Source organism: Mastacembelus armatus, chromosome 24, assembly GCF_900324485.2.
Source record: "Mastacembelus armatus chromosome 24, fMasArm1.2, whole genome shotgun sequence".
Lineage (NCBI taxonomy): Eukaryota > Metazoa > Chordata > Actinopteri > Synbranchiformes > Mastacembelidae > Mastacembelus > Mastacembelus armatus.
In genome coordinates, this window is record NC_046656.1 from 6,504,687 (window position 1) to 6,525,153 (window position 20,467).

Below are 20,467 nucleotides of genomic sequence, written 5' to 3' on the forward strand. Positions count from 1 at the left end.
CCAGCATCAGCTACTGCTGCTTCAGCACCTGAGCCCCCCGTTGGGGATCAATTGGATGTACCTGACGTGCCTGCTGAGAAGATGCCTGATGAGGAGATGGGTTCATCTGCGAGTAGCCTATCTGACACCTCACCGCCTGCCTCACCATCATTAGCCGCACCTGAGGAACCACCACCACAGCGACCACAACGAGAGAGACATCCACCGAGACGCATGACATACGACCAGCTGGGCATCCCTTCCTGTTACAGTGTCCACCCTGTACCTCAAATGTTCCCTGTGTATCCTGGAGTGGTCCCATGGTTGCCAGCTTTACAGCCATACTACACTCACTCTCCCTATATGTATGAACTCCAGCAAATGTAAGTTGACACTTCCCCATTGATGACTTAGGGACTGTACTTACAGCCTATCATCATGGGCCATGAAAGACTTTTCCTATGGATTCTAACCACAGATGATTAAAACTGTTAATGTGACGACTTACACCAGAAGACTGGTTATAGACTCTTTATCAGTCAACAGACATGCACTGTGGTAATGGTTTGCTTTCACACTTTGAATGTCAAAAGACGGCTACTGAGTGAAATGCAACTGTAGAGATGTATTAGATTAGATGTCGGGACGACATTCTTTCCAGTGGGGGGGAGTGTGGTAGGCTAAAATAGCATTATACGACTCCTTAATACTCCTTAACATGATTTAGTCAGTATGATTTCATGTAAAAGGGAAATGGGTTAAACAAATGGGAAAAATTTAATAAATATTAATTCATATTAGTTCATGCAAGCCTTTAAAACATTTGATATGCAGTTAAAAGTTGGTTAAAACATGTTGAATACTTTAAGAACTGTAAAACCTTTTGTTATCTTTGATATTGTATTAATATTTGTTTGTTTCATTCAAGGGAAAGATAATCTTGTGTGTTGGTAATCTTTCGCTAAGCCTGAGTCTGTATTCGGCTCTGGGATCGATTGGTCAGGGCTCGGCCCCCCTTCGAAAAAGAGCGCGTTGTTCCCGGATGAAAAGAATTTAAAAAAAGAGACTGCAAGAGAAAAATACGACATGGCTCTCGTGGTTCTTTCCCCCCTGTTTACAGGGGTGTAACACCAGCATCCCCGAGGCCACACAAATTTTGGTTTTGTTTGAATTTCAGAACTCAAGTCAAGTCAATGATATTTTTAGTCAGTGATCTGTTTTGAAACCACTTACCTCTCAGCCTGATATGAGACAGCAACTAACTCACTGAGACTCTACTCAACTTGCATGTCCTGAAGGACCCAGGACCACCCGGGGCTCCCAGAGAGCCAGAAACTTCCAGGGACTCCCTTCACACCAAATTCAATAATCTCTCTCTCTGTTTTAAGTCACTTATAAAATTCCTCTTACCTTACAGGAGTCCGTCTCTGGTCTCTCTTTTCAAAATTCAATCGCGTCACTCCGCTCCCCTCACAGCAGATCCTAGCCTCTCAATGCTCCAAACCATTCCCTTATGGTACCTGGGCGGAGGGCTTTCAGTCAGGAGTCATAGACTCCCCCGTGTATGGTTTTTAGGTCCAAACCTGGAAGTAAGAGGAGATGGGGGGCTCTGGAGAGTTTTGGGAGACAAGACCCAGGGTTTGGGAGGGAACTGGGGAGAGAGGTAGGCCTCCAGAGGGGATGCTGGGGCACTCCAGGGTCCTGGGAGACAAGACTGGGGTTGTGGGAGGGAGCAGGGGGAGAGAGGGAGGCCTCCTGGGGGAAGCTGGAGCAGGGGGAGAGAGGGAGGCTTCAAGGCGGAAGCTGGGGGCTCTGGAGAGTCCTGGGAGACAAGACTGAGTGTGTGGTGAGGGCGCCCCCCCCCAGTATCCCTCTGGAGGCCTCCCTATCTCCCCCTCTCCAGCTTCCCCCTGGAGGCCTCCCTCTCTACCTGCTCCCCTGTCCCCTCAAGGGGGGAGGCTGGGGGCTCTGGAGGGTCCTGGGAGACAAGACTGGGGGTGTGGGACGGAGCAGAGGAGAGAAGGAAGTTTCCTGGGGTTGTGGGAGGGAGCAGGGGAGAGAGGGAAACCTCCAGGGTGAAGATGGGAGCTCTGGAGGAACCTGGAGACAAGACTAGGGGTGTGGGAGGGAGCAGGGGGACAGAGGGAGACCTCCTGGGGAAGAGAGAGCAGGGGAGACAGGGAGGCCTCCAGGCGGAAGCTGGGGGCTCTGGAAAGTTCTGGGAGACAAGACCCAGGATGTGGAAGGGAACAGGGGTGAGAAGGAGGTCTCCTGGGGGAAGAGTGAGCAGGGGAGAAATGGAGGCCTCCAGGGGGAAGATGGGGGCTCCGGAGGGTCCTGGGAAACAAACCTGGGGTTTTGGGAGGGAGCTGGGGAGAGAGGGAAACCTCCAGAGGGGAGTCCCCAGCTTCCCCCTGGAGGCCTCCTATCTCCCCCTGCTCCAACTTCCCCCTGTACTCCTCCCTCTCCCTCCTGCTCCCTCCCACACCCCCAGTCTTGTCTCCCAGTACCCTGGAGTGCCTCAGCATCCCCTCTGGAGGCCTACCTCTCTCCCCTGCTCCCTCCCACAATCCCAGGTTTGTTTCCCAGGACCCTCCAGAGCCCCCAGCTTCCCCCAGAGGCCTACCTCTCTCCCCTGCTCCAACTTCCCCCTGTAGGCCTCCCTCTTTCCCGTGCTTCCTCCCATAGCCCCAGTCTTGTCTCCCAGAACCCTCCAGAGCCCCCAGCTTCCCTCTCGTGGCCTCACTCTCTCCCCTGCTCCCTCCCACACCCCCAGTCTAGTCTCCCAGGACCGTCCAGAGCTCCAAGCTTCCCCCAGATTTAGACTTAAAGGAAAGTCTCTAAGATGCTGCAACAGTGCTGTTACTTCCTCTGATTGATTTTTACAGCAGACGGGCAAATTCTTAGTTAAAGTTACTTTTATTCACATGACACTTTTTTTTTCTTTTAAAGATTATTTTGAGCATTTCTGCCTTTTTTGATAGGATGGTGAAGAGAGACAAGAAATCGGAAGATATGCAGGTTTGTTAATGACAGGCTGGTTCGGGAGTTGAGCCAGCATCCACTGTGTTCACAGACAGGCACGCTACCTACTGCTTGCCGGCCAAAGCTAATCCATTGTGCTTTGCACGCGTGGGTTCGAATCCCATCCTCGTTGATAGTATTTACTTCTTTCGATATTTAAGTACCCAGTTTTTTGCCGTCATGTTTGCTTATTGAAGCATATTTCGTCTAGTATTTATTGACAGACCACCTGTTTACATAAGCTAAGAAAATGGTATAAACAAGACTACAGCACTAAGCTTTACACTTTTAGCCACACTGAAATCTTGAGGTTGGTCAGTGTAATATGTTTTGTTAGATATTTCTATTGAAACATGACATTACTATATAAACAACACTACCACACAGGAATCTCTTTCACCATTCTGCATAAGGCTTGGGCATTAGATCATAACTCTCATTCCTGCTTTTCTTTTAAATGTATTTATTATTTATTATTTTAAATTTATTTCAGGTAATCAACATCTCCTTGATAGCCTCTGTTATGGAATCCTTTTTTTATGTGTACTTTTCCTTGTTTTTCATCAGCGCTCTCCTGCGGATCAGAAACACATCCTGTGACTCCTGTAGCTCCATAGTTATGTCCATTCTTTGTAGGAGAGGAGTGACTAGTCTCTGTCATGGCTGGGCTGCTGGTTTTCTGTGAGTAAGATAGTGGAAATACAGAAAGCAGAATACAAGAAACTGATGATTGAATTGTTCAGCAGTGTCTCTGTTTCTATCCCTGACAAATCATGTGTTTATTGAATAAGTAGTCTCTAGGAATTACATTACATTACACATTGTAGTTTGTTTATTTGACAGTATGCTTTTTTGTTGCTGTTGATAACTATGTTACCTTGTGATCACGATAATATTGATCTATGGCATACTGGTGTTTGGCTGCATTCAGTCCAACTGCACCAGCTAGTCTCTCTCCAAGAAAATCACAAGCTAATTTTAGGGAAGAAACAAGGAAACACAATGAGATTTCCTTACATGAGTAAAATTGGTTTGTTTAATGTGTATTAAACGTATTTGTCACGTTTCATACTCAGCAGTGAAATCCTTCCAACTACAATGGCCAAATTCTTGAATGACAACCTAGTCTGAGAAAGGAGAGGCAAAAAGACAGATATGACATGACTGCAATTTAACATCTAACATGCATTTTCTCCTTTTACCACTTTCTCACCCTCTCTGTAGGTTCTCTAAATGGGGGTCTGCTTGATAACTGCTCCTCTTCCTCCTCGCTATCTTCTTCCTCCAGAGTTTCACCGCTGGAGAAGTGGATGACCTTCTTATGTTTGGACCGGGCAGGACACCCAGACTCTGTTCCCTGGAAAATTTGTGACATTTATTAACTGGTATGTTTTATTTATTGCTTATTGTCTATGTCCAGCACATTTTATTTTATAGCCTTTTTTAATGACACCTACATGCTAATCCAAAGTGAAGAATTACTGCTAGCTAGTCACAACCAGCCGTTCAAAGTCAGCTGGAATCTTTCCCAGAATTACTGAACACATCCTGAGCTAACATCCATGTTTGTCTTGCTTCATTATTGCAACACTTACTTCCTGGTAGTTGGTGTTCATTCTTCAGATATAAGTCTTTCTTTAGCACCCCAGTGTAAAAATGTAGACGGTTTGTTTTATGTCACAGCCGTACCGTACGTCCATCCATGCTGAATCTGCTATGCGGAGAAAAAACAACTAAAGGATACAGGATCAGTCTTGAAACCTGAGACACTAAACACAGAAGTGCAACTCTTATCACAGGCAAGTTGTTAAAAGAGCTGCCACTAGAGTGCAATCGGTTTCAATCTTAAGCTAAAGGGGCTGGACTTGTCGTGGTATGCAGAATGTCAGGGCTTATTGTCACATTTAACATATGAACCTTAATCTCTCCAATATCCCCCCTTTTATTTGTGCTTTACGCTGCCTCCAGGTTAAAAAAAATCTTACACACTGTTAAATATCTTATATATACATGCTGTATAACTACTTGTTGCAAAACGTCTAAATATAACATTAAAAACCACATGCAAATTCTAGAGATGGAAGAAAAAGGAGTTTTATGATTGACTTCATACCATTTAAAATACATTTTACATGAAGGACACCATCAGAGGAAGAATAATGAGCTACAGGAGTGTACATCATAAACATTCTCAATTAAATTAACTGCTCCACATGTGAAAACATGTCCATTAAAACTAAACCAGATCACAAGGAAACAATAAAGTGCAAAGATGTTTAAATGTGCTGACAAGAACGTTTATCTTCTTTGTGGCTATCAGTCTGGCTCAAGTAAGCTAATATACATATAGGGACATGAATGAGTACATGTGAGCCTAATGTTACTTTATACATTTCTAAAAAGTGATATTGTTCGCCTCACACTAGTGGGTGGTAGAGTTTTGACCATATGAAGAACTACTGCGAAGCAGCTGGAACAGCTCTTCAGCAGTGTATAAAATTTTTTAGACATAGATGTTATGTGCTCATCTACCCTCAGTTTGATGACGGTTGGGCTCCAATCTTTGTAAGAAAGATGATAACGCTCAGTAGATGCAGAGTGCATTTTATCAGCTATTGACAACAGCACTTTTTCAACAACTAAAAGGTTACAGGAATAAGCACAATACAGCATGTGTTAGTAGTTACTCTGATGTATCCACTGAAACACAGTGACAATCAAAATCACTAAAAACATATGAATTATATAGAACTGTACACTGTTAAATTGTCAACTAAAATATCATTATATAACAGAAATAAGTTAAGATCTGGAATAATACCCCCAAACAGATACCATCATGTTGAACTATGATTCCGCCTCAGAGTAACCATGTTTTGTTTAAATGAACGGTTAGAGTAGAAAACGACTTTGTCATGTCATGTGCAAAAGAACTGTAGCACATACATCATGTGATCTAAAACGATTATAAACTGCTGGAGCTACAGCAAAGCAAAAATGCAACAACTATAACACATGCAGTCTTACTTATTTTGTCTGTCTACTGTTGATGGATAGCTCTATTAATTATCATAAACCTGTTGGTAAGGATATGATGAACGCTTGAACTGCATCCCAGTCAACTGAAAAAAAAAAAATTTGTTTACACGTTGATTGTGCAAATGCAATTTCCTACTTTTACTTTTACACATAGTTTTTGTAGTGGTAAATATTCAGGATTAGAAGCTGCTCCTCTATCTTTTGTTTAGGTCTATATTGGGAGGCATGTTTAGTGTTTGACAAACCAGTTTGGTCAATTGTTTCAGCCGTCTTTCATCACACCAGAGCTATCTAGTGCCACAAGGGGTAAAACCTATATGCCTGTGCAAGGGAACACAGCAAACAGGTTTACAATGCAGCAAAAGGCACCATTAATACATCTACATTACCCTTAAGGCCTTTTTATTCTCTCAACTGATATAGGTTAAGCTGAAAGAGCTTAATCTTTTAAAAGCATTTTATATTTATTTAATCTGTGGCAAGTGTTAAATGTGGACTGTTTTGAGGATTTGGCCGAATACTTTGATGTTCAACGGGCTCTGGATTATATGCAATTAACGGCTGCCATACCCAAATACAATACACGTTTCTTCATAAATGTAAAACACCACGGATTAATAATACAAAAAATACTTTTTTTTTTTTTCTATGGAGGTTTACATGGAAAGAAATATAGATTCCATCATTATAATTGATGGTTCTGAAGCGTGAGGCTGAAAATGGAGTCTGTGGAAAGTTTAGGAGATGACACAGCCTGTGTCCTTCTGAGGCTTCAAATCCGGCTCCTTCACTGGTTTCACCTCCTCCTCCTTGGGTTTGGCCTTAAGTTAACACAGTAGTGACACAGATATGAAACAGCAAACCTCAGAATCACATGTGAAATATTCATCATACTGTACATCAGTTTTCTTTTGAGCTTTGTTTTTGTCTTTCTGTATACTTGTCATCTGTTACCTTGTCATTTTTAGCTCCCTTGGTCAGGTCAAAGGTGGCGTAGACTTCAGCAGTGCACTGCTCACTGAGCGGCGGCAGCTCAAAGGGGACTGGTTCAGCCAGGCCATAGCTCGCTTTCAACTCTAGCTGGGGTGCCTCAGCTGGGACCTTATGGAAATATCTGAGGAAATATGTTCAGATCATTAAAAGGATATTTAAGACTTGATTATGTCAATTTCCGCCACTTATTGTTGTATCTTTTTGTTACAACTGGGAATGAGACTGCATTTATAGGCAGCTAATAAGGTTTGATTATGTACAAGTCTTACATTTAAGTCAAACTTTTTAGTTGCTTATTATATGTATTTGTTTTACAGTTCTAACACTGCCAGACTACACTTACAAAATGAATAATGCAAAATGTTCATGTAAAAGACAGATCATATAAAATATCCCAAACACCTGTGAGTAAAACTGAGTGGAATGAAGAATCTGATTTTATTACAACGGACATATTGTTTAGGATAACAATCTACAGCAAAACCTGCTGTGCTATTTCTGAGAGGTAAGCTATGCTGTTACTGTTACTACAACCAGTTGTTGTCAACACTGACTTTGTCAATAGTTATAGCAGGTTAGTTATCTACTAAAAGTCAGATGTGTAACTGAGACCTTGATCATCTGATCCTAATCAGACCAACATGACTTTCTGAGATATTGATATACCACAGGTGTCAAACTCCAGTCCTCGAGGGCCACTGTCCCGCCTGTTTTCCACTAATCCCTGCCCTACCCCCTGCTGATTACCTGGATCAGGTGTGTTCAGCTAGTTAGAAGCTTCAAGGGCAGCGACAGTCAGAAAACAAGTAGAGCAGTGGCCCTCGAGAACTGGAGTTAGACACCTGCGTACTACACTAAACTATATCATTGTCCCATAGTAAAAAGTTCCTATTCACAAAGAAAATTACTGAATGCACTTCTATCTGTTGAAACAGAAAAGTCACAAGTTAAAAACTGCTATCAGCTGTCCTCAGCCATTGTTGCCATTAATGCTACTAAATGAATGTGATGGAAGTTTCCTTCACATTTGGCGACAAAAGCCTTAGACTAAAATTAACTCCTAAATGGCCCAGTCCAAAGGACATACAGGGCGTGTCAGTCATACAACTATTCATACTCCTGTGTAGTGCTTAACATTTAATTTCACATTGACTAACACAGACCAGTCACCTGAGACATGAACAGTAGGTTTATTCATCAAACATAATATCATCCATAGCAACAGGGGCAGCCCAACACAAGTCTATGTGTATGCAATGTGTGTGTCTGCTGTGCCTAACTCACATAAAGCCATTTTCCCTCTGGCACTTCTCCAGTGTGTTTTTAATGAGGCTGCCCAGTTTGAGAAAGAACAGCTGCTCAGATGGTTTGGCTGTGGTGCCTGGGCCTTTGGTTTGACGGTATTCTTTACACAGTCCTTCAGCACGGGAGTAACCTGCACAGAGAAGTCCTGATGTTAATACAAAAGAAATCCTGTGTGCTAGAAGCAGGAGAAGCAAGCACAAACCATGACCCAAAAACATTGCAGTAACACAAAAGGAAACAAATATACAGGAAACACCTGCATCAGGACCATAATACTTCAACTCCAACTGAAACTTTAACCTTATCACTTAAACTGTTTGAACTGAACAATACATCTATTACAGAAAAAAACATGCTTTCATTGACACAATAACTGGTTTATTATCAGCATTATGTTTTTACCTGTATATGTACACACAAAGTTTTAACATACTGTACGTACACTTTTCTGCTTCCTGGAGAGATCTTATAGCCTCACCACACTTGTCACTTGCCAGCAGTGTCTGCCCATGATAGCAGTACGCCTGCAAGCACAATGAGTATTATTGTAAGAGTGTAGGCAAAAAAATGCTGGTAAATAAAGTTGGCATTTTCCTTTTCTGTCTTTGTACAGGAGGAAATGACTACATTAGAAACTCCTCTATATTATATAAATTAACAATATAACAAACACACTGATTTGTTTGTTCTTACAAGGTCTTCACAAGGTCTGTGAATGTCATTAGGATATAAATGAACTTACATAAGCCATGTAAAAGTGCTGTTTCAGCTGAAGATACTTCCTCCACTTGCTGCTGCACTCTGGCTCTAAGGTGTTCAGTGTGTGATCTAAAGATAGAAATACAGAGCTTTAAAAGCTCAATATAAAATGACTTTGTCTGCACTGTCTTGGTAACTGACCTAATATGCAGTTACAAAATGTAACAATTAGTAAAGATGACAAAAAAAAAAACCAAAAAAAAATGGGTACTGTAATATTTTAACTATTAAATGCAAAACCACTAACCGGCTTTTTGATAGAAGTTTGCTGTTTCAAATGCCAGAGCTGCGATGAGTGTAGCATTGTGCTTCAGTTCAATCGCTCTGGCAATTGTCACTGTAAACATTAAATGAGATGGTAAAGAACTAAAACACAAAATAATGAATAACATTAATAACATGATTATCATTATGTATTAGCACAAGTTTTTTCATCATCATGGTAGAGTGGAGATAAACTTTGATTAGATTTGACAGTATCACTACTATCATGTCACAGTGTCATGCTGAATTGCTCTTCACAGCAAAGCAACTCATACAAGTTAAATTATGAAGATAAAACATTTCTAAATGTCCACTAGGTCTGCAGAATTTCTGAGAAAAACTTCCACAGAAAGCCATTAATAAGAAACAAAAAAGTAAAATATAATAGAAATGTGCCACATAGAATATGGATGCCATATCTATGTTGGTTTGGCTAGATTTGAGTAGAAGTACATATGTGACTGCTCAAGTCACAAAATGTAACTGCAGTACCTTCCTGTGCTTCTGCTTGGCACTGGATGATGTATGCATCAATCACTCTGGGGTCCAGGTCTCGGCCCTTTTCAGCTGGGGTGATGAGGCGAGGAATGTGGACCTCCTGAAGGAAACACGACAAAGAATGTTGTTTTTTAAAATTGTGTTTAACTCTATATATAAATCTATAGCCTCCTTTGCTTTTGCTTGTGTTTGAGAAACAACATTAATCTGCCTGAGGTTTGTGTGCTGCTGAGGAAGTAAGGGAACAGGATGTGCTGTTGTTTCACACTGTTGGTGCCCCTTCTTATAGTGTTTTACATTTTACCGAAATAGGTTGTTGCAATTTGTCATGGGACTAATGTGGTCACAACAGCTGCTGTATATGAAACATAATCTGCACTAACTAAACTGAACTACCAATTAAAATTCGTTCAAAGGCCTAGTGATTCACACAAAAGAATTTTAATTGGTAGTTTAAGCAGCACTAAAATTAGTGACATAGTAGTGAATCTTTGAAATAATACATATGAGTAAAAAATATGTAAGATGGGGTGAACTGGCATCACAGCACCAAAGTATCCAAGTCTCCAGCTCTGTAAAAACTTCATCTGCAGAAAAACTTCACCTTGAGGTTTTTGAATATTCCAGCGGCAACCTTCAGGCTCCGGTGAACATCTTTGGCTTCTGGCTCTGTTATACTATTAAACAGGGAAACATAACAGTAATATTGTAATAACGTCATGTACAATTGTAATCAATGAATTCATATGTGACAGATGTAAAATAAATTAATTCAAAAATATTGACAAAAAATAGCATACTTCTCCTTCCCTGCTAGTCTTGAGGCAAACTTGGTGTACCAGAGGGCTACATTGAAGGCCATAGAAGCCAGTTCAAAGACTGCATCCTGCTGGGCACTATGGTGAGAGCAAGGAAAGAAAATGTGTCATATAGATTGATACACGCTTATTCACGTTATTATGTGCAACTGCACACTCTAACGTAATCTAATACAACGGTTCTGCCATACCTTCTACTCTTATAATGCCTATAGTCTTCTTTTTTTTGACAATATAATAGAGGTGTCAATTAAGTTACACATAGCACTTGACCACCATCTGCTTTAACATTATAAACTTTGGAAAGGTGAATTTTATTGGAGAACTGTTGTATCGGACTGCATTAGAGCCACAGAATGTGCCATCATGTCAATGCGAAGGTTAAACATTTGTTTACTGTGCCTGTAGCCTCTGAATTAATCTAGAGCAAAAACAACATTTACCATATATTTGCCATGTTAAAAATGCAATATGTTTAGTAAAAAGCACTACAACAAGACCTGGACTCAGTATAGTTATTGTTTCTATAACGGACATTTATACAAGAGACCCAGTTAAATGCTGATGAGATCAGATGTGCGTGTGTGACACAAAACTATGAAATAAAAATTATAACATTTCATTCATGTATTTCAGTATATTCTTATAATTATAAAAAGTGATCAATTTTTTCCATAATTGCTCATTATAGAATTCAGGCAGCAACTGTAAAGAGGAGTAATATGTAGTTTAGAACAACAGAACTTATTGTGCCGCTAAGTCAAATATAATAACTTAATTTACAATAATTAACTGTGTGTGATGGGTTCTTCCACCTACTGCGGAAATTAAATTCCTCATTCTTATCTTTCTACCTTGGTGTGTTTCCTTGTAAAGTATCAGTCCATTTGAAGTTCTGGATGAACCTCATCTTGTTCTCCTGTGTAGTTCCATCCAAGGATAAGATAAAGCCTATTGTAGCATAAACCAGTATTTAAAAAATAAAAGCAGCAGGTTAGGTGCAAAGCAAAATAAAAAAAAAAATCAATATAGTGTTATAAAGCAAACAAAAATTAATATAATTCTGCTTGGTTAAAATACACAAATTATATTTATCTTATGAATGTTAGTATGCATTTACTTTTCAGACTGGTTTTCCCAATTTGTTTCCTTTCAATTATCTATGACAATATAAAATATAGTATATTCTCTGTTAAAGTCTTGTTATGCAAATGTATTCAAATTCAGTTTGGCAAATAATTTAAATAACAGTTCTGCTGTATTAAACCATGCTTGACTAAACAATTTATATTGACTGACATGGACAGTGTTTGATTTAAACCTTAGCAAGGCAGAGGGAAGGAGCCATTCACTTGGAGGAGTATAAACAGACCTTGTAGGAGGGAGAAATATGCATCTGTGGCATTTTTCATGATCTCAGGGTTGCAGGTGACATCAGTGAACATCTCCAGCAGTCTTGCCCTGGTTGCCCTTAGGTCACTGTACGTATCAGAGCAACAGCAAGAGTCCAATAACAATTGTATTAGGTTTCAATAGGACATTCTTATTGGCATAATATTTCTGTAAATGATCATTGTCACAGTCCATTCAGATAACACAGTGGACTAAGTAGAGACAGGACATACTTGCATATCTTATTGGCAGCTGGGCTCCCTGCTACTCCATAAAAACTAAAGGACACAGGCGCCGTTGCCTTCAATGGGTTTCTGTGAAACCAATGTGCCATCCTGTGAAAGAAGACACGCCTTAAGAGATGAAAAACGGTATGACAGGCAGCTGATGAATAACATTTGTGGTGTTAAAGCCTTTTGAATAGACTGGAATCGATGGATAGCACATTTTAGTGAGGCTTTTATTAAGCAGGCAGCTTTAGGTTAGCTAACTAATGTGTCATTTCGGCTAACGTCATTTTACCTATATGGTCGCTACAACTCGTTAGCAGCCTTGTTAGCGAACTCTTTGCCGATTGCTAAAGTCGTTAGAAATTTAATACAAATCGTATGACGTTATTTTTAGCTACCATTAATGGTATTTTATAATAAATTTGTTTGTCAGCTCTTCCAGACAAAAGTCCATTAGCGTTACGCAGCTAAGCTAAGCAACAGCTAACGGCTAAAGGACTCGCTAACATCCACAGACGTAAACATGACTCAGTGACGTGACAAGACAGCGGACATATACAGCTAAATAGGTTGACTGAAGGAGTTTCAGCATATGGTTTTACTGTTTACCTGTCAATACGCCGCTGGAGGTTTCAGGTTTGGCAGTCCTTAAGACAAGTCTTGATACCAACAACTTCCGGAAATAAACGCGAAGCTGACGCTGACCAATGGAAGCGTCCAATTTGGTCACATGCCTCAGCTCGCTGTCCTTGTTTCCAGATGTTCAGTGGCCCTAAACGGGCTTCAACATGTGATGTGTCTCTAACAGCTGTCTGGGATGAGTTCTTGATAAGGTTGTATTAAAGAGGTCTCAATTTTTCCTGTCACTGTAATATGAGACAATGTCCTAATAGAGTTTATTAGTTCAGTTCATTGTTTTGACTTTATTAGAAGCTGTTGACTTATATATGAATTTCTTTGCGAGAACTATTAAAATAATGGACGAGTCGAAAGATGGTGGTATTAGTGTTCCCATTCAACAGCAAACTGAATTCCAGGTAAAAACTTACTGTATTTACATCAGTTACTGCAAAGACATACACATACATATATACAGACACACACACACACACACAGACACATTATAAATCTATTCATCTAACCAGCTCTCTTTGGGTGAAAGGCAGGGGTCCACCCTGGACAGGTCATCAGTCCATCACAGGGCCACATAGAGACAAACAACCTCACACACTCACACTCACTCCTATGGGCAATTTAGAGTCACCAATCAACCTGACATACATGTTTTTGGACTGTGGGAGGAAACCAGAGTACCTGGAGAAAACCCACACAAGCACAGGGAGAACATGCACACTCCCTACTGGCTTATTCATTCTCAGCATGTATTAAATCATCAACCCACATAGAAACACACAAATCAGAGAGCCATCTTTGAGTTTTAAGTCACATTCATATTTATTACCTAGGAATCTCCATAAGGCACACTTGGGTGCACCAATAAGGACAAGGCACTTAATCTGGGTCCACTGACACCAGGTACAAGCAAGAGGACACGATGCAATAACTGAATTATAATTAGGGCTGTGACATCACACACTCTAATGTTAATACACACATTTACATTACATTGCTATGCATGGCGTTTCCGTTAGACTGGCGTTATACACGTAACGTTTGTCTTTTGTTGTGAAACCAAATTTTTACCAGTGCCGGTTACAGTCGCACATGCTCAGTGAAACAATAACAGCACTTAATAACATAACAACACTTCATATTCTGTCACAAATTATTTTACGGCACCATTAAATGCTTCTGCCATGATCAATTTGATATTACGTTCTAGTGATCACCACCTGTCTTTGTCCCCACCACTTTTCAAAGCAAAGTTAGGCCACTGGGTGCGAATATAGCCATATAACCCCCACTACCACCGCAACATCGGCGGTTGTAGCGGTAGTAAAAAACTGCCGCCGTCAGAGCCCTATATATAATAATTCAATTATTGCCTCTAGTTGTATAATAGAGATTTCTTAACATCCACACTTCATACTGCAGTTAAAATACAGCACTTGCTAGTTCATTAACAATGTTACCAGTGCACCTTTAAAATATCTCTAAAACAGCTTTAGACACAAATGGGGAAAGGCACATTTGGCCAGCTTGGAGACAATAACAGCATCATTATGCCTGAATTAGTTTTTTCATTGTTTGACATTGTAAAATTAAAACTTTAGCTATAGTGGTATATTTTATAACTACTGGATGAATGCCAGAAAAGGACATTTTTCCTCTTCATGAAACCCAAATGCAGTTGTCTATTTCATTTAAACAAAATCTAATTTAACAAAGAAGGTGAATAAACAGAAATATAGAATGATCTGTGATGTTTACAGAGGTTTTGAAAAAAAAAGATTCCAAAAGGTCACTTTTTTTTTCCCCTATCAAAAAGCAAATATACACTGACAACCAAAAGAAAAAAAAAGAAAAGAAAATCAATATAAAGCTCTCGATGCAATCAAGGATCAATACAGTGTGGAGCAGGAGACAGAAAGTTAAGCAATATTCAACCTCTCGTCAAAGAAAGACTCTTGTTTATGAGAAAGAATTTACATTCAGTAACAGATCCCATTACATTTACAAAATCGCGTTTACATTAAGGTCAAGTTTAAAGATAATGATTGCTCAGTAAACTAGAGCATTGCAATTATACTGTAGATTGTCATACAAATTTTGATTAAATCTCATAATGCACATTACATGTGCCAATTTATTTTTGCACTTAAAATCATACCATAAAATACACATGAAACAACATTGCAACTGAATGTTTCATAAAAATCATTAAAAGTTATTAATTCATCATGCACACATTGAATGTCTTGAATAAGCAACATTCTGTGCAGTGTTCTCATTCAAGCACATATCTGCAAATAAAATTTCAAGTGACTGTGTATATGCACACTGATATAGCTTACTCTCATTTCCAATCATTGCAATAAATCTAACCCACTATTTCCTCTTGTAAGAAACCTAGATATAAGCAAACCTGGTGATACAAAATTTAACAGCATCACTGAGCTGACTATGCATTACACACAACAAACATTAAGAAAGTCTTTGGCAACTGTACTGCTTTGGCCATTGAAAAAATCCAAGACTTAAAAGTAAGTTGAACTAATGTGTAGATGCAATGTGCTTGATTTGATTTGGTCCTATTTCTTGGAAGACTATTTTCTATTTCCGGAAGAGAAAATTAACAAACTGAAAGTAAAAAGGCAATGCATCACAGCCTCGGAAACCCTGAAAAGTTGTGTATGATGGCACATCTGCAGACAACCAACAAACACCAGAAACGTTACAGTTCAAAGACGTTTGGCGTAGTTATGGCATAGAATATGGTCACGAACATCTCCCCATCCTCCATTTTTCACATGTGGCTGGTGCTGCACAGGCTCTGCAGAATTTAAGACAAGAGACTGAGGAAAGAGGGCATCTTTGGCCTTTTGAAGACCCTCCTCAACCCTCTGTGAGGCCCATTCTAACCTGCAATTCTCCTTTTGGTGAAGACCACAGTCTCCTGTGTGGAGAATCCTTGTGCCCTCTGCCGTGAGCACTTTGAGGGGCTTTGATATGCAAGTTCCCGACAGGTGCTGCAGAGTCCAGTCCCAGTTGTAGTCGTCATAGATGCAGAATTCGTTGTTGCATCCCATCAGCTTGTAGTACACCTCCCTTGAGATGGCCATTCCTATGTTGTGTTTAGTAGACATCCACCCAGTGGTCAACACCGTATTGGTCAGTTTGGTAAAATCACTTAGGCCATTGTGGTTACCCAAAGCCAGCATGTCACAGTCTGGGCAGCTGTTTTTCCTGAACTCTATCATTAATTTATACAAATGGAAAAAGTCAGGTAAGATATAATTGTCCTCCTCTAGAAAGATTACAAAACCACTGTAGCCTTGTATTGCGTGCACTCGCTCCCACACAAAGTGCAGTTTCCACCACCAGTGGTGTTTGGTTTGCGTGATGAAGGCTTCTCTGTAGTGCCCATAGGAATCAGGGTGCTCTGCATTGAGGCATCTTGTTTTGAGAGCGTTGTCCTTGGATATGTCTCGAGGGCAGTCATGTGGATCCTGCCCAGGAAACTCATTGGGATACAGCTGAGTGCTAAAAGGGAAATAAATCTGCAGTACCTTGCAGAAAGTTATCCCTTGCACAATAGCAATTATTTCCTCTGAAAAATAGTCATGACTAAAGATAAGCAGGAAACTGTGGACCTCAGCAGCTTTCTCCAGGGAACTGATGAGCAGCCGGAGGTATTCTGGTCTGTTGTGGACCTGCACAACCAGCACCAGTTGAGGCTCTCCTGGAAACTTATCCGCATTGTGAACAAACTGCTTGTAATTAGCAGTGTAAACTGACTGAGTCAATTCTGCCAGCGATCCAAAGTTAAACTTCACCGGTTCACCAGAACGCATGACACCACCTCCATGAACGACGTCATCAGGTCCCCTTATTTCACTTTCACTAATCATTAATATGCGTGTTGAAAACAAGAGAGTCAAAACTACGAAAAAAACACCCAGAAGTGCAAGCAGATTCCTTTTTAGCAGCCGAAACCTCATTTTTCTACAGCACAGACAGACTCTGGAGCAGAACAGCAGCAGCTTTCCTTCACCGTATGGCGCGCGTGCTCATTGTAAACCTGCCTGAATTTGGCTCCTCGTGCGCCGAAACCCCCCTTAGTAACGGTCCGACGTCGCGTGCCCCATTAAAGCAGAGGACATGGCTGTTTTCTCCTGGCTGTGCTGTCTCCACTGGAAAAACCAGGTCATCTGTCAAACAGTCGCTTCAGCGGCTTCTTTGTAGCACCTGTACGGGGGGAAACCAGAACAAAGCGAAGACACCGAATGTTACGTACAGAAAAAGCTACGTGTTAATTTGGCGTTAAAATGAAACCCGGTTGCCTCGGTTAGCTTACTTTGCCTTTTATCCAAACTAGGTGTAATGTGTCAACACGCTCACACCAGGAAGAAGCTGACGGTGCTATGATACATGTGGCCTAAAACTTATTGACTGCTGACGTGTACAATCCAGCCAACGAGGGAAGAGACGGAGTTCCTGCTCAACGAATCGTTGTCCTACATAAGGCTGTGTAACGTGAGAAGGAAATGTAAATCAGCCACCATTTGAATAGTGAACAGTCGGGAAATGGCATGTTAAAAGGTCCCGCTTCTGCTAAAACAACAACATCTGAACAAACTTCCCTCTTGTTTGTTTGACACATGTCACTAACGTTATGTTAGTACTTATATAGCTATACATATACTGCACTTTAGGTAGTTGACTTGGGTATTTTTGCTTCTGTCTTGCTGTATTATTCTCAGTATACTAGGTCTGCTATAGTACTTCACAGTATTTTAGAGGGTAAAATTGCAAATTATTTGACAGCTTTACTTATTTTACAGGTTTAGATGAGTACAAAAATAAGATTAATTAATTCTGTTAACTACACACTACCCTAATAAAGCTGAAGCAATTGGTCAGTAATCATGTAATTATGAACTTTTGAACTTTGTAGTATTAGTTGACCAAACATGTAATTTAAAATGGGTGATGATGATGTTTTCAGATTTTTTACAAACCAAATGATTGGTCAGTTAATGAAGAATATAATAAGTAAAGTAACCTAACATACACAGTTATTAGTCTTACACAAAACAGTTAAAAAACTCAACTACATTTTGAAACAATAAAATGCTGCTTAAATGTTACAAAATAATGAACAATTAAATGACAATTATGGCTATACAACTGAGTTACAGGAACCATTTTCTACAGTTCTTGTAATTATTTAGGTTATACTTGCATATTTTTACTTACGTAACATTGTCAAAGGAGCACTTTTACTTACAATCAACCTAGTCTATTACTACACGGTGGTATAGGAACTTTAACTTCCACCACTGACCCTGAGCTGCTCAGAGGGGAAAGTCTCCCCTGAGATTTAAGGTACCTGTTCAGGTTTGACCTGTTTGAATTAGAATCAGTTTTATTGTTAGAAGTCTCACCCAAACACATAACAAAAGGGTGTGGGGGTAATACCTGAACAAGGCTGGAAAACCTGATACCCTTTAAAGGACTGGAAGGAGAGATGCTGGGGCAGAAAGTTTAAATAGGACACTGTAGTGCTACAGAATCTGTAATATTTGTGAAGCTGTTTGTAATATAATTTAGTGATCTTGTGATGGTGAAACTATTAACGGGACGATTTAAAATTTCTGGAAAATCAGTTAACAAACTGTTTAGGAACAAAATATACCTAGACAGGATATTTTATTTATAACCAAGTGAACTAAATACCTGGCAAATTGAAGTACTTATTGCATTGATGTACAAGTGATCTAAAAGGACTATAGATATGGCAACATGGATCACATTCCAGTCTTTTGTGACCTCTGACACTAAAATGGTGATTTATATTTCATTTAAATCTTATAAATTTTGACATTAGAGTTAAGATAGTGAAGTTATTCCACTGTCTACTGTAAACCGGTGCATCTATGTTTTCTTTGTGTGTTATTTTGTTTCCTGCTTTACTGATTATTTAGAATCATTTCAGATGAACAGACACGGGCATACACTAGAGACATCCCATTCACCTGTTCTGCCTAACTAAGACTTCTGAGAACATCACTGTTAAAAGACAAAGTAATTTGAGTGGAAAGGTGAGAAACCCATCAGCTCTACTGTATATAATGGATAAGTTATGTTTTATTTGACTGGTGACCTGTCCAGGGTGTACCCCTGCCTTTCACCCAAAGAGAGCAGGGATAGGCTCCAGCAGATCCCTGTGACCCTGGTTAGGAATAAGCAGGTATAGATAATGGATGGATGGATGTTTTAGTTGTTTACATATTCTTTCCTTCTTTATTAATTCTCACATTTACCTTCTCCATTCTCAGTGGTGAAGGACCTTCTTAATGAAGGACCACTTATGTGGGTGTGTTGTTGCTGAGGCAGCTGAGCCACCTCTCCAGATAACACAAAAAGAATGAATGTGTGCGACCCAGTATGGTAAACTGTCACACTACCTGAACAATTTAGATTATGTGGACTGAGTCTCAACTGAGAGAGCATTTTTGTTACCAGGAAACACTGTAGGCAAAAACACTCATATGTATTACCAGGATCCTCTCAGAGAAATTTGACTGAATTTACATGTATCAGATCCTGAAGATATAGTGTAATCAGAATTCTAGTATAGGTGTGATAATTGAAAATGTATGACAGAAAACAGGATTTTAGAGCATTTAGAATGTTTTTGTATACCTTTATCAATTTGTAAACCTAATCTAAATTAACGGTTAGCCAAAATTCTAAGTGTTTATCTTTCACACAAACATAGTGACAGAAAGTTCTCTAGCCCCAAACATATAACATTACTATGAAGGATGACATACTACATATTTCTTCATCTGTAAATTACTTTGCAAACAAAATTCCTTCATTAATAAAAAGTTCGCATTACGATTGACACATGAAATGTTTCAAGTGTAATAGCAGCATTTTATGGGCCTTTATATAGTTTGTCATCATCATCCAAATGTAAACCAAGTTTGTGTCAAAGGGAACACAGGAACAGGATCTTTACACAGGAAGCAAAGCAAATGTCAACAAACGAAACAAATTCCTTTCTGTTATGTATATTGTAAAAGTACAAGGCAACCCATGAATAATAGCAATACAAATTGCAGGAGGCAGCAGGATTGACTTCCTGCTTGTAATATCCAGCAGCTGACAGGCAGAAGCTTCCTGGAGTTAAACAGTCTCAATGAAGGAAAATTAGAATATTACCAAAAAGCATGCTATGCATATGTAAAAGTTGTATAAGATGGATAACATCACTTTCACAATATGGCAGGACAAGCGGTCACCTTATGACATAAGGAACATGTAATGTTATTATGTATTATGTTTCAGGTACCATATTATGTATCAGGTGCATGTACTACATAAGGCTTATGTAGCACATGCACCTGATGCATAATCATGTACAGCTCTACAAAATGTACACAGTTCATTATCAGATTGTGGACTGAAAATTTGTAAATGCCCATGTAAAGTGCCTTGAGATGATTGTATTGTGATTTGGCACTATGTAAATAA

At 39.8% G+C, this 20,467-nt stretch overlaps 3 protein-coding genes across 3 annotated transcripts; all 3 read right to left on the minus strand.

The window, feature by feature from the left end:
- Positions 1 to 3,449: 3,449 nt before the first annotated feature.
- On the minus strand, positions 3,450 to 4,909 carry LOC113137332 (protein FAM177A1). Its single transcript, XM_026318910.1, has 5 exons — positions 4,599 to 4,909; positions 4,217 to 4,360; positions 4,076 to 4,130; positions 3,881 to 3,975; positions 3,450 to 3,682 (listed from the first exon to the last, which is right to left on the minus strand). The coding sequence occupies exons 1-5, from the start codon at positions 4,617 to 4,619 to the stop codon at positions 3,488 to 3,490; spliced, it is 510 nt and encodes a 169-aa protein (XP_026174695.1). The 5' UTR covers positions 4,620 to 4,909; the 3' UTR covers positions 3,450 to 3,487.
- A 170-nt stretch (positions 4,910 to 5,079) lies between these two features.
- On the minus strand, positions 5,080 to 12,981 carry brox (BRO1 domain and CAAX motif containing). The gene is made up of 13 exons (XM_026319162.1): positions 12,911 to 12,981; positions 12,305 to 12,406; positions 12,052 to 12,158; positions 11,534 to 11,630; positions 10,662 to 10,757; positions 10,466 to 10,538; positions 9,856 to 9,961; positions 9,347 to 9,436; positions 9,083 to 9,168; positions 8,783 to 8,864; positions 8,320 to 8,470; positions 6,997 to 7,156; positions 5,080 to 6,863 (listed from the first exon to the last, which is right to left on the minus strand). The coding sequence occupies exons 2-13, from the start codon at positions 12,403 to 12,405 to the stop codon at positions 6,780 to 6,782; spliced, it is 1,233 nt and encodes a 410-aa protein (XP_026174947.1). The 5' UTR covers position 12,406; positions 12,911 to 12,981; the 3' UTR covers positions 5,080 to 6,779.
- A 762-nt stretch (positions 12,982 to 13,743) lies between these two features.
- LOC113137493 (alpha-1,6-mannosyl-glycoprotein 2-beta-N-acetylglucosaminyltransferase) lies at positions 13,744 to 17,467 on the minus strand. Its single transcript, XM_026319196.2, has 2 exons — positions 17,280 to 17,467; positions 13,744 to 17,170 (listed from the first exon to the last, which is right to left on the minus strand). Exon 2 carries the CDS (start codon positions 16,921 to 16,923, stop codon positions 15,664 to 15,666), a length of 1,260 nt encoding a protein of 419 aa, XP_026174981.1. The 5' UTR covers positions 16,924 to 17,170; positions 17,280 to 17,467; the 3' UTR covers positions 13,744 to 15,663.
- Positions 17,468 to 20,467: the final 3,000 nt, after the last annotated feature.

Bases quoted from the DNA above. Each gene is read 5' to 3' on its own strand.
- LOC113137332 (XM_026318910.1), bottom strand. From the start codon at position 4,619: ATGAACACCAACTACCAGGAA. The intron at 4,131-4,216 runs GTGAGAAAGTGG...CTCCTTTCTCAG, and splicing joins TTAGAGAACCTACAGAGAGG to ACTAGGTTGTCATTCAAGAA. The intron at 3,976-4,075 runs GTATGAAACGTG...CCCTAAAATTAG, and splicing joins TGGAAGGATTTCACTGCTGA to CTTGTGATTTTCTTGGAGAG.
- brox (XM_026319162.1), bottom strand. From the start codon at position 12,405: ATGGCACATTGGTTTCACAGAAACCCATTGAAGGCAACGGCGCCTGTG. The intron at 10,539-10,661 runs GTATGCTATTTT...CCTGTTTAATAG, and splicing joins AGACTAGCAGGGAAGGAGAA to TATAACAGAGCCAGAAGCCA. The intron at 9,962-10,465 runs GTGAAGTTTTTC...TGTTTCCTTCAG, and splicing joins GAATATTCAAAAACCTCAAG to GAGGTCCACATTCCTCGCCT.
- LOC113137493 (XM_026319196.2), bottom strand. From the start codon at position 16,923: ATGAGGTTTCGGCTGCTAAAAAGGAATCTGCTTGCACTTCTGGGTGTT.